Source organism: Bubalus bubalis, chromosome 2, assembly GCF_019923935.1.
Source record: "Bubalus bubalis isolate 160015118507 breed Murrah chromosome 2, NDDB_SH_1, whole genome shotgun sequence".
Classification (NCBI taxonomy): Eukaryota; Metazoa; Chordata; class Mammalia; order Artiodactyla; family Bovidae; genus Bubalus; species Bubalus bubalis.
The window spans coordinates 71337767-71360043 of record NC_059158.1 but is presented as its reverse complement, the minus strand read 5'-3'; the positions used below and the strand labels follow the sequence as shown (position 1 = coordinate 71360043).

General features: G+C 42.2%; 1 protein-coding gene across 1 annotated transcript in view; it reads right to left on the bottom strand.

The window, feature by feature from the left end:
* PDE11A (phosphodiesterase 11A) overlaps nucleotides 1-22277 on the bottom strand; it is a 420247-nt gene that overhangs the window by 38118 nt on the left and 359852 nt on the right. The window contains exons 16-18 of the mRNA XM_025274296.3: nucleotides 15998-16075; nucleotides 9463-9526; nucleotides 2528-2602 (exon numbers count right to left, since the gene is read on the bottom strand). Coding sequence (XP_025130081.3) covers nucleotides 2528-2602; nucleotides 9463-9526; nucleotides 15998-16075 — 217 coding nt within the window. The remainder of the gene's footprint in view (nucleotides 1-2527; nucleotides 2603-9462; nucleotides 9527-15997; nucleotides 16076-22277) is intronic.

Sequence of the window (22277 nt, the reverse complement as noted above, 5' to 3'; positions counted from 1 at the left end):
ACTTCACTGGTTAGACATTAGGCCCGTATCAAATATATGCTTTATAAACATTCTTTCCCATTCTGTGAGTTGTCTTTTCACTCTTTTGATAGTGTCCTTTGATACACAAAGTTTTTTATTTTGATGAAGTCCAATTTCTCTATTTTATCTTTTGTTTCTTATGCTTTTGGTATCATATCTAAAATATCATTGCTGAATCCAATCCAGAAGATTTATATCTTGTTTTTTTCCTAAGAGTTTGTAGTTTTAGCTCTAACATTTAGGTCTATGATGCATTTTGAGTTTATTTTAGGGTCTGGTGAAAGAGAAGGTCCATTTTCACCTGCATGTGATATTCCATTGTCCCAGCACCATTTGATACATAGATTATTTTTTCTTGATTGCATTATCTTGGCACCCTTGCCCAAAATCAGTGGGCCATATCTGTAAGGGGTCATTTCTGGACTAATCACTTCTCAACAAATGTTTGATGAGTGGAAGTGTGAGATACCACTTTGTCCTATGTTTTTCTTTACAAAATTTTGCATCTTGTAATTGATTCCAAGTGAAAATGTATTTAATGTCCGTATTTCCTGCCAGTTGACAAGGTTCTTGAGGGCAGGGAAGATGGTGCTGCCTCATGTCTCGATGCACTGCGTTCAGCCTAATGCTTAATACTTGAAGGTGGTCAAGCACGTTCTCTTAACCGACTCACTGCTTCCAGTATTAATCTGGATGAAGTTACTCTGTTGACCTTTAGGACTATGACACCTGAAAGGGCTCTTGGACAATTTTATCCCTAAATATCAAAGAATAATGGATACGGAAGGTGTCAGATCTGGGTGTGCACATTTCTAGACATTTCTGGAAAAGCACTAATGTGGAATACTCCTGTGACAGCGGCCAGGCCCCTCCCGAGGAGATGGTCTTCAGTATTCAGTATTAAGCAGGCCCCTACGGGGAGACAGTAGCACGTACGGCTATGTTTCCACCACAAAATTAATTTCATTTATGTCTCCAGAAAAGCCCTTACCTGACTCTACAAAAGTTCCTTAGTGCTGCGCCACTACACCTGCCAGCCCGTCAATGCTGGCAATTAACTCATATTTTTTCCATTTAATTAAATGACCTGTGGTATTGCTGCAGTGTAAGGCCTTCAGAGGAGGCCTTGGAAACAGTTTTTTAAAAGAGGAGACAAGCTTTTACTTGAAAACGGATATACTAATAGCTGGCAGAAATTCGCGTTGTACTACGTTTTACACATTAATTATGTATCCCAATTTAGCATCTTTATTTTAGAACCAAATTTGATGACACCACCAAAAAAGAACAAAGGAATGTTTTGAAAACAGTATAAACAGATATTGCTTTGGAAATTAAAATAATTGATGGGTGTGTTAACCTATGTAGTCTCCTGATCTATTATGGGTCAACAACAAATAAAGAATAGTCAAAATTAGTAAGTCTGAGTTCTGACTTCAAACAGGTGAAACTCTTCAAGCTAGGCGCTCTTCTGCTGCTTTTCCTTGTTTTCGAATGTCAGTAAAGGAAAATGTTTTAAAACTTGTATACCTGTGGTGGGTTCATTTTGATATTTGGCAAAACTAATACAATTTTGTAAAGTTTAAAAATAAAAAAAAATAAAAATAAAAAAATAAATAAAAATAAAACAAGCAATGACAAAAAAAAAAAAACAAACAAACCAACTTGAAGATCTTACAAATATTCAAAACCTAGTTGATCTGAATCTTCATAAACAGACACTCTTGATAACTGACACATTCCTTGAGCTGCATTGAATCTTCTGTGCTCTGGCAGACTTTAGAATACTCTGGACCATTCTTGGATCATTGGGTGATATGTTTTGAGCTATTCTTTCATTAAGAATAAAGAGACTGTCCCCTCCTGTGGCTGGTGACTGGGGCATTTATATCTTTGTTTTCTGATGGGTAAAAACAGAATCATCCTTAGCCTAGGGTAAGCATTCTCAAATAGTAACTGAATGGTGGAATCCAATAAAAACAGCATTTCAATCAGCAGAACCTAGTTTCCCAGGTGCAACTTTTCATTTTGCAAAAAAAGAAACAGACTTGAAATGATTTGCTTTCAGAATTTGGAAAAGTTCAAAATTGGAAAGTAAAATCCAGAATATCCATTATTTACTGCACCTGCCTGTTTTAGCCCCTCAAGGCTGGACAGCTTGCCTTTAGGGTTTTGGTTTTTTTTTCCCTGTATTTCTGTTTCAACATAGCCACTGACTGCATATGAAGCACCAGCCCTGGGCTTTGAGTTATTCAAGTACTACTCTGCAATCCTCCCTTGTGCCTACTTCTCCCAGTGTGGGAACACGGGAAATGCTTGTTAAGTCATCAGCCCTCTTAACCAGGAACCTGGGAATAACTGTGTTTAGCATCTAAGTTTAATTAAAGTTTGAAACTTTCAAGAGTGCTTCCTTAAATTCATTCTCAGCCTTTCAAGGTGCAATCTGAAGTTATTTTGAAATGTCATTCGAAAGGGTAAATACATCATAAGAAAAGGACGATCTTACTGAAGGGGTGAGTTTCAGTTCTGCTCTCTCCCGATCACCTTGTTCAAAGAACTCACTGGTTACAAGTTCAGCCACCTGAAACACAAAAATATTTTAATTAATGGGCATATGTAATTCATCATGAGACGTAGAAGTTATTTCTGGCTTATGTCTATGGCAGTTGCCTTCAAGACAGACTATCATTTGAAAAGCTTATGAGGAAGTTCATTAACCTTTTGTGTTTGAAAGTATGACAGAATTTAATCAATGAACCTGGTTTCCTTTTAATCAGATCTTGTGCATTGTATTTTTATTTATTGAAATAGAGTTGAAGTACAGTTGCAATCCTTAGACACATGCCAACAGACAATCTCTGAGAGTAGAGCTTACATATTCAGATGAGGCATGGATATGTAACCTTCAAGGGAGGGAATGTTCTTATCCAGAAAAATGAAGCAAATAATAACCTAATAATAATTGACATGATAACAGTTTATCATACTGTATTTGTAATAATAATTCAGCCAACGTTTGATTGTTTCTGTGCAGATTTTTTCACTTTGTTGCACACATATTTTAGCCTGGCTACAGTCTGCCATCACAGAAACTTTTTAACCACATCCCCCTACCAGTATTTGTGTGCACTCTGGAAGGGTTAACCCCAGGCCCACCCTTTGCTTCCCACTGTAGCAATCAGTCAAGGGGCAGGACTAATGCCAGATTCATTGTTCATACCAGACTTTTCTGGTATTTTTTGGGAAAATAATTATTTATTTATTTTTGGCTGCACTGGGTCATGGTTGCTGCTTGTGGGCTGCTAGGTGTGGGGAGCAGGGGCTCCTCTTCATTGCAGTGTGTGGACTTCTAGCTGCAGGGGCTTCTCTTGTTGTGGAGCACAGGCTCTAGGTGAAAGGTCTTCAGTGGTTGCGCAGGCTTAGTTGCTCAGCAGCATGTGGAATCTTCCCGAACCAGGGATCCAACCCCTGTCCCCTGCACTGGCAGGTAGATTCTTATCCACTGTACCACCAGGAAAGCCCTATAGTATGTTATGATATGACTTGAAGAATGTGATTCGGTTTTAGGCTGTCTCCATCCACATAGTAAATAACTGTTTATTTATGGTGGGTTCTAGTTGTTAACAAGCACAATGGAATGGCTGTTCTACTGTAAACCACACAGATATTTCCAAAGTAAGAACATATATTTTTCTACTTTTCATCTATTCGCATGGATGATCAGAAGCTACTGATCACAGACAGGCTTACAGAGATTTCCCCCCCCCCCCCAAGTCCTGTGCTTCTATCAATAGTTTTTGGGAAGAAAACTGATACAACAGTTAAGGGCTGACCGGATATTTTCAACAACACCGTGGTGAACATCTGGGAAATCTCTGAGATGAACTAGCTGGATTTACAAAACGTTGAAAGAACAGAAAACAAATTCCAGACAGCTTGATGGTGAGAAGATCTGATTTCCACGCTAATTCCAGGCTCTTATAAAGATGAGGTTCTTAGGTCTGGCAAAGGTTAGAGTGGCTTAATTTTGGTCAAGAGCAGAGAATCAAGATCATTTACCTAAATATATCTCTCAAAAGATTTTATCAACCATAAATGGTAGCCATTGATAAAACAAAAAGAATATGTAACACACACACATCTGAGAGTGGCAAGTATAAAGTCATTTATTAACAAATAAAATGGCCAGCACAGATTTTAAACATTTAAAAAATTCAATAGCATAAAACTAGATGGAACTGACTGAATCTTCCTAGGATTCCGGTTCACTTCTCTCCAGTCTCTGCCACTGCCTTTCACATTAGCACTCCAAGCCTCTCCTGTTGCTCTCTGGCCTTCCTTTAGAGAAGAAATGGCCCTCTAAGGACCTTGCCTCGCTATTCAGTTTCCAGAACTCTCCCTCGGACTCCTCTGAGGTGGATCTTTTGCACTAAAGAATGTACGTGTGTATAACAGGTCACCCCGAGGTGGAGTCCTGAAGAGGTCAGTAGTCCCTGGAAAGCAAAGAAATTAAAACAAAATCCTTGTATTGAGCTTTCTAAAGTGGTCTTGGGTATCTCCCCTGAGCTGCTTTCACAGCTCAACTTCTACCACTGTTTCATTTGTACTTAAAAACCCAAGCAGGCCTATTAAGTGGCTCCTGATTGAATTTTTTATTAAAGAAGGAAATTGAGATGCTAATCAGGCCTTGGGGGATGACTGGGGAAACCCACATGCTTAGAGTCCTATGTGCAAGGAAGGCAAAGTGAAAGAGACTCCAGTGAAAAAATGTTTTCAACGGGAATTAAAAAAAAAAAATCAGCATCCAGGAAATTGGAAATATATTTCTATTTTTAAAAGAAGTTTCTATTGTTTATGTCCAACTGTTTCCTAACATCCTACTAGAAGTGAGTAAGTTTTTGAAAATATTTAACTCATTCAATTTGGAGACAAAAGTGAGATCTTTTGAGTTGTGACAAGATTTCTGATGGAAACATTTAGAAAAACTGGGTTTTATGTTTTATTTCCCTGACCTCATGAGTTTCTGCATCAGTGAGCAGACGTTCAAATCTTGAAAATAAAATAATATTTATATCAGTGACCAAGAAGACCACCTACAAGTGGCCACTGGGCCTCTTCATTCTACAATCTCAATGCAGTAACTTTTTTCCTTTCAAGTACTTTGTCACTTTCTGACTCCCAGCTGGGCTGCTGCTCCTTTATCTGTGACATGCATTTCACTGGGGTCCTGACGGCCCTGGCACATCATCCCTCATCCATCCCCTTTCTAATCTTCTCTATTATCCTCGGTCCTCATAACTTTTTCCTACTCTCCACCACCTTCCACCCCTATCATAGAGGCCACTCCCCATAGTACCTGGAAAAGTCACCTACATCTTCTCTGCGGTATATTCCCACACTTTATTTTAAGGGAGGCCATCCCACATGAGGGAGGGAAAGGTGGGCACAGATGAAGAAATAAGCTACGCGACCAGCAAATTCTCCGCAATAACCTGCTTTTTAACTTCAAGCATGTGCACGTGCTTAGTTGCTCAGTCGTTTCTGACTCTTTGCAACCCCATGGACTGTAGCCCACCAGGTTCCTCTGTTCATGGGATTCTCCAGGCAAGGATACTGGAGTGGGTAGCCATTCTCTTCTCCAGGGGCTCTTCCTGACAAGGGGATTGAATCCAGTCTCCAGCATTGTCAGTTCAGTTCAGTTCATTTGCTCAGTCATGTCTGACTCTTTGCGACCCCGTGGACTGCATTACGCCAGGCTTCCCTGTCCATCACCAACTCCTGGGGCTTTCTCAAACTCATGTCCATCGAGTCGGTGATGCCATCCAACCATCTCATCCTCTGTCGTCCCCTTCTCCTCCTGCCCTCAATCTTTCCCAGCATCAGGGTCTTTTCCAATGAATCAGCTCTTCGTATCAGGTGGCCAAAGTATTGGAGTTTCAGCTTCCGCATCAGTCCTTCCAATAAATATTCAGGACTGATTTCCTTTAGGATGGACTGGTTGGATCTCCTTGCAGTCCAAGGGACTGTCAAGAGTCTTCTCCAACACCACAGTTCAAAAGCATCAATTCTTTAGTGCTCAGCTTTCTTTATAGTTCAACTCTCACATCCAAACATGACTACTAGAAAAACCATAGCTTTGACGAGATGGACCTTTATTGGCATTGTTGGTGGATTCTTAATTGTCTGAACCACTTCAATCATGTCACACTAAAGTGAAAACCAAGACTCAGTTGGAAGAGAGTCTATTTATTGGAGGAGAGTCTGTAGGAAAACAGCACCACCTGCACCAAGCTGTGATGTGAGCAAGATAAAAACTTTCATTTGTGTTCAGCAACTGAATTTGAGAATATATTTGTTACTGCAGTCAAGCCTAGCTTAGCCTTGACTAACACAAAAATTGGTATGGAAGCGAGGTACTGCTATTCAACAGAAAGGAAGGAAGGAAAAGAAAGAAAGGAAAAAACCCTAAAATATGTGGCTTGAGAGTCAGGTATAAAAAAGTGAGGAAATGGTTGTTAGAAGCTATAGGGATGATGATCCATCTTACCTGGTGGCAAAATAGTTTGTATAGTTCTCATGGAAATAAAGCAAATACTGTATCTAGAACTTACAGCCTTAGGGGAAGAGATTGAAAAAGAAAGTTAATAGCACGTGATGGCTGCTATTGACTGTTTTGCTCGGTATTATAAGAAGTGAGCTCAGAAAAGGGTTGGCAGGTGTATAATCAGAAATGAAAGGGAACAGAGAAAGTCATAAATTCTGGGCCTTATAGGGATAGAATATGAAGCTGCTTCTTAACCCCAAACTGTGAAAGTAAAAATTGAGATACATTTTGAATGACAAAGATCTCAAGACTTACTTAGCCTCACAACAAGAATGAAATAGAAGGTGTGGCCAGTGACACGCAGTTAAAAACTCTGAATGAATTAGGGGACACACACAACATCCTTTCAATTAGACAAAATGGCCCAGAGAAATAATTTTTGACTACATGGTTTTCTCACTGGTGCCAAATACTGGGCACCAAATACTAGGGATTAACTGTCAAGAAAGAAACAAAGATGTACGTGTGCTTTATTTCCTTGTTCCTGGATGTAAGGAAGCAAAGAAATACAGGAGATCTAAGAAGTGTGTATAGTATCTAACTGTGGAAACGATTATTAGCAAATGGAAATGACTGGGATCAAAGACCTGAGAAGGTGACTAAATGTTTAAGAGGCTTTTAGTGCTAAATCCCCCTCACAAGCCTGTGACTATCTAAAACTTAAACCCTGGGCACTCGACCTTCTTTACAGGGGAAGTAGGCTGAGAGAGTTTGACCTCTGAATCTCACCAAGGAGGATGGTGAAAAAGGAATGATTTCCCAGGATGGATCTAAAAACCATAGAAAATATCAAATTGGGGAGCATCTCCCTGAGAATCAGGGCCCTCGCAGAGGACGCCCCATGGAGTTGGGAGTGTCATATGAGAGTTTTGTGGCATGGGTGTGTGCTATGTACTGCATTTTGGGTGTGTGTGAGCCTCTGCATCCAGACGTGCTGTAGGGGTGTGCACGTATCACCCAGAGATCCTGGACTTTGAACTTAATTCCTTGACCGATGGGCTGTTTGGGTCATCTCCCTTGGAGGGGAGGATGAGTATATTTTGCTCGTAGGAAGGAGAGTGAACCACATTTTTGGTGATTAGAAGGGCAAACTGTGGGAGTTATGTTTCCACCAACTCTTCCTGGCTTTCTACTTTCTGGGCACTGGGAAGGATGGCATTTCCTGTCTGGACGGGGTCTTGAGACAAGTTCTGGCCAATGAATTGCTGGGGGAATGACATTTTAAATTCCAGTGAAAAACCCACCCAGGGCCTCTGCTGGAATGATCCAGACAGTGGCTGCTCCTTCAGCCCCAGTCCAGCGTGAGGACAGAGGTGCCAGCCAACCCCGGGGGCACATGCCTCCAGGAGATTTGTTGGTTTTAGCCACTGAGATCTTGAGCTTAGTGGTAACACAGCCCATTCTGCCAACACACTTGCCTCATTTAAAAAGGCTAATGGGTGCCTTCTATGTAAGAAAGCATAAAACACTGTTAAGAAGGAAAGACTTTGGAACTTAATCTGCTAGGACTTGAATTTCTAGCTATGCAGCTTACACTTGTATGACCTCAGACTACGTATCCTTTCTAAGCCTCATTTCTCCCATTGGTGAAATAGGAATAATCACTGTATTAGTTTCCTAGGGCTGCCAGAAACTACCGCAGACATGGTGGTTTAAAGCAACAGAAATGACGTCTCTCATAGTTCTGGAGGGCAGGAGTTCAATATCAGTTCACTGGGCAGAAATTAAGGTGTTGGCAGGCCCAGGGTCCCCCAGAGTCTCGAGGAGAGGATCTGTCCTTTGCCTCTTCCAGTGTCTGTGGCTGCCAGCACCCTCCTTCCTGGGGCCACATCACTCCAGTCTCCGCCTTGTCTTTTTCTTGCCTTCTCCTCTTGTGAATGTGCCATCCCCGTGCCTCTCTCTTCTAAGGACACTTGTGACTGAATTGAGGGCCTTCTTGAACAATCCAGATAATGATAGTGATGGTCCTTAACGTAATCACATCTGCAAAGACCCTTTTTCCTTCTAAGGTAACACTTACAGGTTCCAGGGATTAGGACCCGATGGCTTTGGGCTGCTGTTATGCAGCCCCTACAGTAACAATACCCACCTCAGAGGATTTAATGATGTAACACTTACAAAGCAGACATTTAACAGTTATTCAGTCAATAAATATTAGTTTTTATTGTTATGTGAATGTATCTTATTTTCCCTCAAATGTCAAGTCTTAACAAGTTACTGCTTTAGACCCCACAGCCCACCCAGGGGGTGCCTCATAAAACAGAAAGAGCTATTAAATTAATCAAATCTTAAGCTGGGTAGTTATGAGATTAAAAACTATTCTTGCTCTAGAACTAACACTTTTGATCAGTGAAACCAGTAAATGCATTAAATTTTTGGTACAAATTAAATTAGATACCTCATATTTTGGCCAAAGAGCCCTCTGATTTCTAAATAGGCTTTAAAAAAAAAAAAAATCAAATTTCCTTTTTACCTCCTTGTTTTTTTTTTTTTTTTTACCAGATGTGAAAAATTGGACCTTGTACTAAAATATGGTTACTTATTCAAAAACACTACGTTTGAAACTCCTGCCTTAAGAAATGGCCAAAGTGTTATTTGGATTTAGTGTGTTAAAAGAAAAAAATCTTACAGAGTCAGAAATATTAGTTCTCAGTGGAAGCATGATAAAGAAAGGCTGGGAAATAAACTATGTCGCCCCTCAGCCTCCTGCTATTTTTTACACCACGTTAATACTGATGCAAATTGACTCGGGTTTCAGTGCCTGGCAGACAGGGCTCTGGGAATACTGTCCCCCCCAGTCCCCCCTCGGTTGAGCCCTGCCATTAATCACCACTCGCCTGTCTCGAGATCTCCCACGGTTTGGTCACGGCTCCAAGGTCACAGGCTGTCATTAACATTGATCTGAAAAACAGAACCAAACAAAACAGCCTGAATAATCTTTTGTTGCATTCCTAAACAAACCCGTCCTAGATACATAAATAAATAAAATGGGACCGAGGCCAGCTCACATCTTCTTTACCTCCACAAGGGAAGCACTGTTTATAGTCCCATGTTTAAATCTCCATCGTGCAACCACACTGCTTCGGAGGACAAAGCTCACACTCCCTCTCGGCGGCCCTTTTGTTTTGTCTGCGGTAGATCAAGGAAAGCCAAGCCCTGCTTTCTCCGTACCTGAACCAAGCAAGTTCTGCTGAAAATAATTTGTAATGGACGATGCTTTTTATTTTTAACACTCAGCAAGGGAATCAGTATATAATACTACCATAGCTGGTGAACCTGTTTACCAAAGTATCACTGATGGATGGGGACGGAAGAAAACCCACAGCAAAAGGCAAACAGCCTGCCCTGTTAGGGGCTCCGGCATTTTTATCGGCTCCACAGAGCTAATATTTACGAGGGAGAGACTCACGGTTTCACTCCAGTTTACTACCTGGCTACAACCCTGTTTTACAAGCGTTACGAAGAAGAAACATATTCAGCCACAGCTTTTATTAATTTAAGCACATAAGAAAATACAGGCAAGATCCAAATCAGATCTTTGAGGGGCAGATTTGTATTGGTTTATCTAGAATAGACACTGAACCCTGGATATAAAAAACACGGGGAACCCCAGTTTCAAAACTTAAAATGTACGTGAGAATATTAACATAAGCTATCATGCAAACCATGAAAAACAGTGTACAATTCAGCCCTAAACAGACTACCTTTAAGGAAGAATAAAGAATCGGCAGACAAGGGTCTCCAAGAAACCAAGACAAGGGTTAAAAGGAGAAAGAAAGAAACAGACACCATCACCTGGAGAATTCTAGAGAGAGAGGCTCTGACAACGTAAGCTGCAGCTCTGGAGCTCCTAACTGGGTGTGGTGGGAAGGGAGAAAACCAGGCACACTCTTTGTCCCAAATCTCTCTTTGTATTAAAGCTAGCTGCATGTGATGAGAAGTAGTGAAGGATCTGGGCTGGGGAACCACATCTTGGCTCACTCCTTTTGGAAGAAAGGGGTGTGTTGTTAAAGGTCAGAGGGCTGTCCTGACGTCAGGTGTTAACATTTCATACCCTGCTGGGTTTGAACGCCTTAGAAACACGTCTGCTTCCCAGATGGCAGAGCATGCCTGGACGGTAGTGAGAGGTTTGTGTCACTTCCCCAGGAAACTACTCCAGGGAGCAAGGCAGACCGGCAGATAACAATAGGTCTTTCAAAGAGCACTCAGGCAGCACCAGTTAGGAGCAGCGCTCTCGGAGTCAGACAGCATCTAACTCCAAACACTCCCAAGCTAAGACCTGTGCAGAGAGACACATCAGCCTATTCTTCATCTTTGGTCTTCTGTGACAAGCGCTTCCGCAGTCCTCGCCATGTGCCTGCCTCTCTACTAAGCACTGTACCAACTACCTACTAACTAACCACTAAGTAAATGACTCCTCATCACAGAGTGCTATTATTTCTAGTTTCCAGAGAGGTCAATGGAAGTGTGGAGGGATTAAGAAACTTTCCCAAAGGAAGGAAAGGATTCAGGATTCCGTGCTTATCACAAAGCTGCCGCACCCCTCTTGTTCTACTCCAGTGCTTTTCATTTTAGGACCATTTTAGGACCCTCTGCTGGGACCAGAAAGGGACAAAACTGTAGGTAATGTGTTGGACTTTGTATTCTCTCTCCCAGACAGGAAATAAAATCTCTGTGAGCTTGCCTACTTGTCCCATAGTTGATCATTACTTAAGTCTCATCTACTCAATAATTTGAAGCTTACTTCTCAAATTCATGTCAACATTAATCAGTCAATCAAATTTTTTGAGTATCAGCAAGGTGCTCCGATGATGAGAATCCTAATAGCTACCATTTACTGAATGGGGCTTCCCCACTGGTTCAGTGGTCAAGACTCCATCTGCAGTGCAGGAGCTGCAGGAGACCCAGGTTCAATCTCTGGGTCAGGAAGACCCCCTGGAGGAGGGCATGGCAACCACTCCAGTATTCTTGCCTGGAGGATCCCATGGACAAAGGAACCTGGTGGGCTTCAGTCCATAAGGTTGCAAAGAGTTGGACACAACTGAGCGACTTAGCACACACTCATTGAACAGGCATTAAAGAGTGATTTATATCATCTCTATATGAGGTAGAGATACCATTATTATCTCCATTTTACAAAGCAGAGAATGTTTTGCCTTCCTGGATGGGGAGGAGTGGGGGGAGGTGGTTAGGTACCTTGCCTGAGCTTACATCACTCAGTCACATCACTCAGATCACATCACTCAGTCACATCACTAGCGGGTATCAAAACTAGTGCTGGGATCCGAACAGTCTGACAGAACATCTCTACTTTCAGTGAATACAGTGGGGCCAGAAAGTCTGTATGGAGAAAGGAGACAGAATAAAGGCTTGGGAGGAGGATGGCAGATGTCGAAAACCTTTATCCAATTGCTGTAGGCAGTCAAGTAAGGTCCGGGGCTCAATTAAAGAGGCACCTGGCCAAAGCTTCAAGGAGAGGACTTTAATACCTCTTATTAATTAAGAGATATTAATAGATGTGGGAATAGTTTAAAGAAGGAGAGAGCAGAAGCAGGGAGACTGGTAGAAAGTGTAACTAAAAAGGGCATAAAACCAAGAAATGCGGGGATGGAAAGGCAAGGATAAGCGTGAGCACTTACAAGGGAAGAATGGAAGGAGGCGAATGGGCAGTTTTATCTTATTTTTTAGAGTTAGTCTCTGTACTTAAAAGGCCATCTCTGGAATAAGAGAGGAGGGAGGGAGCTTGCAGCAACTGTTGGTGTCTTGACGTCTGCATAACTCTAATCTGATTTACAGTTAGATGGTGCAATCTGCTTAGTGCAACTGCAGGAATGAAGGTCAGGAATGTCCGCCATGGGGTCAGAAGAGGCCATGTGACCCTAGAGTGTCTGAGACTCCCAGTGGCTCACTGCTACCATGACTCTCCTCTAGTTGCCAAAATTACCTCAATAATTATCTTGAGATAATCATAACTTTCTTGATTTGTTCTCTAGTTTTAAAAGCATTTGCAACTAAAAAGAGAAATATTTGGGGGGATAAATTGGGAGACTGGGATTGACATATACACAGTACTATATATAAAACAGATAACTAATATGGACCTACTGTATAGCATAGGTAATCGACTCAATACTCTGTCATGATGTATATGAGAAAAGAATCTAAAAAAGAGTGCATATATGTATATGTGTGTGTGTGTGTATATATATATATATAACACTGATTCACTTTGCTGTTATACCTGAAACTAACACAACATTGTAAATCGCAGCAACATTGTAAATACAGTAAATTTAAAAATTACTATACAGTAATTTTTTAAAAAAAGGAATACATTTTAATTTAAAAGATTTTTTCAATTCAGTAAAAGATCACATGTATGAACTGCATTTTATGCTTACCAAACAAAAAGATGACACCGTGCAGTCGACAGTCTGTCTCACTGCTTTAAATTTTACGCACAAATACAGATCCCAAAAGGCCAACATAAGATGACAGTACGGAGGTAACTTCAGTTCTGTTTAGCTTTACCACCACCGCGCTACCATTGTTTATTCTGAATATACTGCTTGAAAGCAGAAAGGTGACATCCCCAGAGGTTGGAGCATTGCATGTGGAGTGAGGCCAAAAGGTTCTGCACCCTAAGGAACTTACTCTTGAAAGTGCATCCCGAGCCCACCTGTGTTAGGGCTGACAGGAAAACTGGGTGTTTGGGGAATTAAATTACATGTGTACAATCCATACACAATGAAAGGATGAGTAATACTGTGTTAATTTGAAGCTTTCAGAGCAATTATTTTGATCCTCAACAGTAACCTCAGCAATTGTTTAGAATTTATACCAAAAAAAGAATTTTCTCTGGGATGCGTGTCTCATCGTTGACTTTGTTTAGATTGCAGGCACATGGTGATGATAAAAAGCAGGCTAACTTTTAGTTGGTTTTATTACTATTTTAAAATTCTCTGGGATGGTGTTTCCCAGACCACTCCCTCCTTCACATGCACATGGTCAGAGTCCAGCTGTGAAATGGGGTGGGAGGTGCAGAGCTGCAGGGAAAGGAGAGTTCCTGCAGACTTCATCTCTGCTTTATGTACTCTGCCTCCAAATAAGATTTTTCTTACCTATAGGGTTCCCTGCAGAAAAGTTTGAAAACCTCTGTGGGAAAACACTCATGTGGAAACACACAGTAAGCGCTGGCATTTTAGGAGCTGTGCTCTGGAGAGAGGCCAGACCCCAGCGGTTCTGGTAGGACAATTTGTGAGGATGCTGAGGAACAAAAGAATTCCTTGAGGGGAGATTATATTTAGGGGGTAGTAAGGAGGAGGAGGGCTTCCCTGTGGTTCAAACAGTAAAGTATCTGCCTGCAATGCAGGAGATCAGGAAGATCCCCTGGAGAAGGAAATGGCAACCCACTCCAGTACTCTTGCCTGGGAAATCCCAAGGACAGAGCAGCCTGGAGGGCTACAGTCCACAGGGTCACAAAGAGTCAGACATACTGAGTGACTAACACACACAGGGAGAAGGAAGGGTTAGAGAAAGACAAATAGGAGAAAAAAGAGTCAGAAGATAGCTGAATATTCAGAAGAGCATGGGCTTTGCAGAAGCCAAGGCAGGAGAGAGTTTTAAGAAAGGCAAGGCCAACACAATTCAGACTGTGAAGAGATCTAGGAAGCTGGAGAGAACAAAGCTCGTTGGATATGATCCCTGGGAGGTGCCTGGTGACTTTCAAAAAGTGCAGAAATCACATTTTAGCAACTAAATTCCTCAGTCGAGGAATTTACTGTAAATACTAGATACACTTTGGAATGCTATGCAGCAATCAAAGATGATGCTGGTATGGACATGGAAAGAATTTCAAGGCATACAGTTGAGGGAACAAGCTAGCTCAGATTGATATGTAAATATATAAAGTATGTTAAACAAACAGATGGACACTAAATAGCATGTTTCCCATGGGTACACAGGTATGGAAATGCTCTGACAATAGTCTGAAAATGAACAAGGAATTAAAAACAGAGCAAAGCTGTGCACAGCATGGGAACTGGGAGTAATAACCCAGGAACTGGGGCTTTATCCATCATGTTCTGATCTGTTACAGAAAAATGTATTCCTATCATTACTTGTAGAATTGAGTGATCTAAAAAGAAAGAAACTGCCTTGTACGAAGTTAGAGGAGTGTGGCTGAGCTGTGGGATTGAAGGAGAGGAGAAACCTATGATTGGACCTTAAGAAGAAGGCAGACTTTAGGGATGACGTTTTTTTTTTTAACTGAGGAGATGGAAGCGTGGTTTTTAGCCTAGAAAGGTCATGCTGGGGAAAAAACTAAAAGCCAGATTTTGAAAATGCCAAAAGGAGTAAGATTGTCACAGAAAGGTCAGAGGTCAGGGGTGGGGAGTGGGGGAGGAGGGCCGGAATAGGAACCTAGAACAGGAAGCTGAGATGGAGGTGTTGACAAGAGGAGGCCCCCGATACCACCTCGGGAAGGACAACAAGAATGTCATCTGGAATGATAACAGAGCGAAGTATGAATGCAGAGGAGGGCAGGTAGAGGGCCCTTTGGTGAGACAGTGAGCAGAGGGTCAGCTGTGGAGGCAAGGGGCAGGCAGGCTCTGCGTTCTGAGACGGGGACAGAAGCTGGGGGCTGGGCTAGGATCCCCGGGGTGTTTTCAGTGGTTGCCCAGCTGTGGGGCAGATGCACTGAACCCAGAATCCTGGCCTCACAAGCTTTCCCAGGAATACTAAACAGCTGTGGAACAGGACTAAGGCACTAAGTCTGCGGATGGGTGAGCTGAGGACAGTGGAAGGACAGGGCAGAGGGAAAAAGGAACAGTGCCTACCCAGCTGGAGTGGCTGCAGTGGGGAAAAGTGGTTAAAACGTGCCGAGGAAAAATGAGAGTTTGCTGCTGTCTTTCCTAAACTACTGAAAAGAAGTCCCATGAAAAGTCTAGAACAGATTCCTTATTCCAAACACAAAAATCTTTTGATTGGTTTTCCATCTAACATGCCTGCTGTCTCTAAAAACAAAACAACCCAAACTTAACTCTCCACTTTCCTTTGTTTTGTGAAACTGTTTTCCAAGGTCCAAAAATCCCATCTCCAATGCACTTTGCATGCCTGCTGAAACACGACCAGTTCAAACATCTTCTAATTTTGAAGGCAAATGTATGGAGAGGAGGCAATATAAAATAATTCAGAAGATGAAAAGACATATTCTCTATCTTTTCTCTAATTATTCAACTAGTTTCTGAATGTTTTGAATGTAAGCTAAGATTTGGTCCTTTAAACATCACTTGTGCACTCTTAGCATTGTCAAAAAGGCATCGGTAAATCTTCAAATACTGAATAAACACACAAACAAGAGCTTTTTCTTACCGAAATATATCACGATGGTTTTTGATGTTCCAATCATATTCTCCTTTACTGACAAGTTCGAAGAATTCCGTTCTCCTTCTGCATGAAATCAAATGAAAATTCTCAGTCTGTGTGTGATATAAACACATTTATGGGAAAATATGACCACCTCAACCAAGTAATTTAATATTTGAAATCATGAGGCTAAAATGCTATCAAAATAAACCTCTTTTTAAAAAATGTTGAGGCTTTGACAAAAAGCCACAATCATTTCCAAATGTATTTACAACAGAAGAGATTATCAAGCCGTAAAACAGAAATCAGTGTGGTCCCGCGTTTGGGATTACCTGCTGTGAAGCCCTGTGACTCTTACTGAAAAAGTCAGAGAAGGGAGGCAAGGACACATAAAAAGCGGGAACAGTTCCAGAATGTTCTTTTATCATTCAACATAGAACTGAGCTGTATGATCATCCAAGATAATATAAACTCCCTGGTAGTAAATTCAGGACAAATACTTTTGTAGAGGTTAAAAAGTAACCATTTCATCATTTCAGGGCCTTAACACATCAGCTATGGAGTCAGAAATAACTGTGTTTAAACCATAGCTCAGTCACTTCCTTTCTGTGCAACTTTGGAAAGTCACTTAAACCCTCTGAACCTCAATTTCCTAATCTCTAACTTGAAGGTCCTATTTGGTGACTCAGAGTTATTGTGAGGATTAAGTGAGATGACATGCAATCTGTGTTTATTAGAATCAGCACATTTTCAGTGTGGATAAACAAGCATGTGGAAATGCATGTAGATATGTGTGGATATGGAAAAGAAAAGAAGGGAACCTTCTCAAGTTGTGAAAATAGGATGCCATTCTTATTTTCAAAACTTTTGTTTAATCTAGTTTTATGATTTTTCATTTTTATAATGAGAAAGGAAAAAAAGACATCACCATTTTGGTTCTTTAAGAATCATTTCCCAAGGTCTCACATTTTTGGCACTTCCTAATGAGAGGCTCTTTAAAGGATCCTGACATACTGCTTCCCAGTGTGCACCCCACAAAATGCTAGTCTTAGGAGGTGCTGCATGTAAAGGGGGTGCTCTGGCCAAGTGGGTTTGAGAAATGCTTCCTGTGATCCTTGAAGATCCACCACCCACATTAGCCTTTTGAAGGCTCACAAAGCACTGAGATAGAAAAGCCTGAAGAAGGCAATGGCACCCCACTCCAGTACTCTTGCCTGGAAAATCCCATGGATGGAGGAGCCTGGTGGGCTGCAGTCCATGAGGTCGCTAAGAGTCGGACACGACTGAGTGACTTCACTTTCACTTTTCACTTTCATGCACTGGAGAAGGAAATGGCAACCCACTCCAGTGTTCTGGCCTGGAGAATCCCAGGGATGGGGGAGCCTAGTGGGCTGCCGTCTATGGGGTCGCACAGAGTCGGACACGAGTGAAGTGACTTAGTAGTAGTAGGAGTAATAGAAAAGCCTACTCGACTTGACCATAGACTCCCATAGCACTGATGTTTTAAAGAACACACTTTGGAAAATACCACCATGGCATTTATGGTGGAAGTCAGAGTAGGATCTTGGACACTTAGTGCTGACTCATTGTAGTTTGGGGGACAAAGAACAAGATGCTGAGTGCTACTGGCTCCCCTGTTTCTTGTCTGGAGTCCCCATCACCACCTGGGTCCTTACTGTTCCAGGCAGACTTCATTTATTAAGCACATGACTGACTTTGGGTAGGTTAGGGTTGGTGGGAGGATTTATGTAAAACACTTAGCAGAGTGCCTGGCACACAGTAGCTCTTCAGTAAGGATTAGCTACTGTTATTAAGCTCAGAAGCATTGGGTGTACTAGCCCCAGCTGGTGAGTGGCAGAGCTCGGATACAACACAAGCTTTTGGAATAACAGTTGCCCCAAGCAGCAAAGGGCTTTCCCTGGTGGCTCAGATAGTAAAGAATCTGCCTGCAGTGCAGGGGACCTGGGTTTGATCCCTCGGTTGGGAAGATCCCCTGGAGAAAGAAATGGCAACCCAGTCTAATATTCTTGCCTGGAGAATTCCATGGACAGATGAGCCTGGCAGGCTACCCCATGCGGTTGCAGACAGTCAGACATGACTGAATGACTAACACTTTCACTTCACTTCATACACTAATGTATAGCAAAATTGCTGGGTCATAGAATGATTCCTATGTTTAATTTGAGTTTTGTTTATAACTATAGATTGTTAGGGGCATATGTAACCTTTGAAAAAGGCTGCTGTAACTCTCTGATTTATAGGTCAGAAAACTCAAGGTGAAGGAAGGTGAAGTCATTTCCCCAGGATCCCAGGGCAGTTATGAATAAATCTAGGTAGATTCCTGGCCCCCAGCTTCCCAGCTGTGGCCTGTGTGATAATCTTTATAAACTGTGTGTAGCATGAGCCTTGGGGGCAGAACAGCCTTGCCCGCTGTGAGCGTCTGGACAGATATGTGACAGCATCGCAGGCTGCTGTACTGAGCCACGGTGAGCACCAGGCAGAGGTGTCCATCAACAAGGAGATGCTCCTGAGCCACAGCGAGCACCAGGCATAGGTGTCCATCAACAAGGAGATGCTCCTGAGCCACAGCGAGCACCAGGCATAGGTGTCCATCAACAAGGAGATGCTCCTGAGCCACAGCGAGCACCAGGCATAGGTGTCCATCAACAAGGAGATGCTCCTGAGCCACGGCGAGCACCAGGCAGAGGTGTCCATCAACAAGGAGATGCTCCTGAGCCATGGTGAGCACCAGGCAGAGGTGTCCATCAACAAGGAGATGCTCCTGAGCCACGGTGAGCACCAGGCACAGGTGTCCATCAACAAGGAGATGCTCCCAAGAGCTGCGCATGGCCCAGACCAGAGTCGTGGTCCTCAGCTTTGGTGGTATTTCTGACCTCCTCCTTAGTGATAATCATTACAAAGCAACAATGTGAAATTCACTGTACTTTTGAGAAAGGAACTGGCCCACACAGCTGCTCCTTTTAGCATCTATATGTGTAGATAGAGTATACGGAGTCAAAATCAACATGGATGAAACTGTTAGGAGCACTTTTAAAACCATGGGACTGCTAAAATGAACATTTGAAAATCCACAAAGTTATAACACTCCCTGGATCCAGACGCCTCTGTCATGAGGAACTATATCATTAACTTTTCAAGAAGATCATCGGCAACCTTGGTTTTCAAGGACAATGGCAAATACCTCGGCTAGTGAAAAGCAACTTACTGGAAAATCTCATTTATAATCAGATATGTTTTTATTAGGCTTTTATCCTGCTCTCCTGACATATGTTCCACTCAGAAAAATAGCAGTCTTTAAAAAAGCATCATTTGAACAGAACTGCTAAAATTACCCTCAGAAATAATTCTAAAGATTGGTTACCAGTCACCCATCACTACATTGAAAGTCTTTCTTGTTTCTCATTTATCTGCAAGGCACCTTTGGTTTGTAAAGTGAGAAATCACCAACCCTGTGTATGTTTTAATTGGGAATATTTTTTGTAATGTTATATAACTCTCTATATAAGTATGTACATATATTCTTTATCTGTTTATCTAACTGTTCTGAGTCTACTAAAAGTCTTTGAATGTTAGGAAGATTTTTACTGTCAAGGTGGCAATTTCAACTCCAGAATTATCAGACGGGGTGGCAGGGGACAGGGTGAGATGGGTACAGGGGAGTAGGATTCTCTTCTCTCCGTGTTCTTACAGCTCATTCAACAGGCAAACCGTACATCTGCAATTGATTCCTAAAGGCAGATTCTGGAGAGATTTCTGGACTTTGGGCATGATTTTCCAGGCAAGAGTACTGGAGTGGGGTGCCATTGCCTTCTCCAAAAGCACCACAGAGGAATAATAAATTAGTAGGCAGATGTTAATTCCAGTAATTATGACTAAAGGAAAAAAAAGTTATATGTTTCACTTTGAAAGTGAATTGTGTCCCTGTGTTAGACTAGCACCGATAACACAAGGACCAGCTAAGCATTAATACCTGAATAAAATTATCTGTTAAAGGCTGTGCTGTTGTTGACAGCACAAATAAAACTGGCAAATGCAAGAAATGGAAAGAGCAGAACAACTCTCAGTATTGATAATGGCAGAAAATTAAGACAATACAGGACCCTACACGTGAGTTCAGTTGATCTATAATCTCCAGGCCAAGAAGAGTTTCAAGGGGTTGCTGGATGGGGCGTGCCCTCATTGCCCCTGCATTTACGTGGCCTCTACCACTCTTCATGGGCTTCCCAGGTGGTGCAGTGGTAAAGAAACCGCCTCTCAGTGCAGGAAACACAAGAGATGTGGGTTTGATCCCTGGGTTGGGAAGATCCCCTGGAGTAGGAAATGGCAACCCACTCCAGTATTCTTGCCTGAGAAACCCCATGGACAGAGGAGCCTGGTGGACTATAGTCCCCAGGGTCACAAAGAGTTGGGCATGGCCAGGCAACTGAGCATGCACACATGTAGCTATCCCCAAGGTGGGGTATTACTGTTTTTCTCACTCTCACACTGGGCTGAGTCCTTGAAGGTAAGAATGATATCTTCTCTCTGTGTGCATCCCCAGCAACTAGGACAGTGTCTGGCACAAAGAAGGCGTCAGTAAGTGCTACTGGATAAATCTCTCATGTTTTATTCAGTTGCAATATCATATGGATGGAGATATGAGGGTGAATCCTGGAGAAGGGAATGGCTACCCACTCCAGTATTCTGGCCTGGAGAATTCCATGGACTGTATAGTCCATGAGGTTGCAAAGAGTCAGATAAGACTGAGCAATTTTCACTCACTCATGAGGATGAATAGATATAAAATGCTTTGATGTTCATCAGAAAGTACCAAAATATTTCTTCCATTAACTTGTCACTGTGTCTGTAGTTCTACCATTAGAGTAATTTCTGTGGGTTAATTAATCAGCTCTGTTAAAATATAAGAATGTTTGGGAAGGAACAACGGGTCAAGCTCTGTACTCATTACACCTCACTATGCATTCATTTATCCTCTTCCTTTCCAATAAGGGACTAGTTGAGTGCAGGCAACTGTGGAGGTTGAAAACATTGAACATAGCGGACCTTTAACATTCACTGAATGATGAATGAATGAATACTCCCATCTGCATAGCAGTAGAAATATTTGTTGGGTTCTTATTGTGTTTTATAAAATAAATTGTTCTAGATATTAGTCTAATTTTTTAGAAAGATGGTCAAACTATAACTCCCAACAATCTCAGCTAATTTTGGTACATTCTGTTGTCATCATCAGATGCTTTGAGAAATGGTCCTTTCTGCATCCTTTTGGAAAGACAGAGACAAAGAAACCATTAGACTGGGCGTTTTCTGTAATTGTTGATGAATGTTTGCAGAGCACAAAGGGAAGTGAAAATTTTTCAACTTGAAGATTAGTCTGATTAATTTAGAAAGCCAACCGGAAAAGCATTAAACACCCAAATGGGTATATAAAATCTGAATTCTTGGATAATTCTCTATTTAAATAGTGATCTGAGGCAATGTGGCGTGGAGATATGAGCACAGAAACCTTGATGACTTTGGGCAAGTCACGTACCCTCTCTAAGCCCAGGTATCCTTATCTAGAAGATGGGGAAACAATATCTACCTTGCAGGTTTATATGACAATTCAATATCAGAGAGTTAAAATTTTGAAAATTTATTATGTCAGGCAGGGGGTCAGGTGTGGGGGCTCCAAGAGTGAGCTACAGAGGAAGATGTCTGCATTCACAGAGCTCCCATTCTAAAGGTGATGCAAGAAGATACTGCAGTCCTAGAACAGTGCAGGGCAGGAGCAGCAGGCACCTGAGATGAGGGACACAGTATTCTGTGGTCACACCCTCCTGAGATGAATGCTACCCTGCTCCTGCTACTCTAGAGGAACACCTTCCATGACGGTATTCAAGCTAAAGAAGGACCAATCTCTATTATGTCCCAGTTTAGCTCAGCGATAGACAAGGAGCCTCTGCTTGCAGGCTCAGCCCCATGGGTGAGTCTCCTGAGCAACTCTCACCTGGGGTCTCAGCCCATCCCAACCGGCTGGTGGCATCTACAGCCGGCTGAGTCGCACCTGCGTGATAGCTACTGTGTTTGGAACTGGGGCCACTGCTGCCTTTGGTGCCCAAGTGTTCTCAGGAGTGGCCTCGGTTTCCCCTCTGGCTCTCTTAAACTAACAGTTACAGAACTGCCGAGAGAACGGCAGAGTAGCTAAAGACATTTTGGAGTCCAAATTCTTGGTTCCAATCTCAGCTTTACCACTCAACATGGTGAGCAAAACACTGACTTTCTC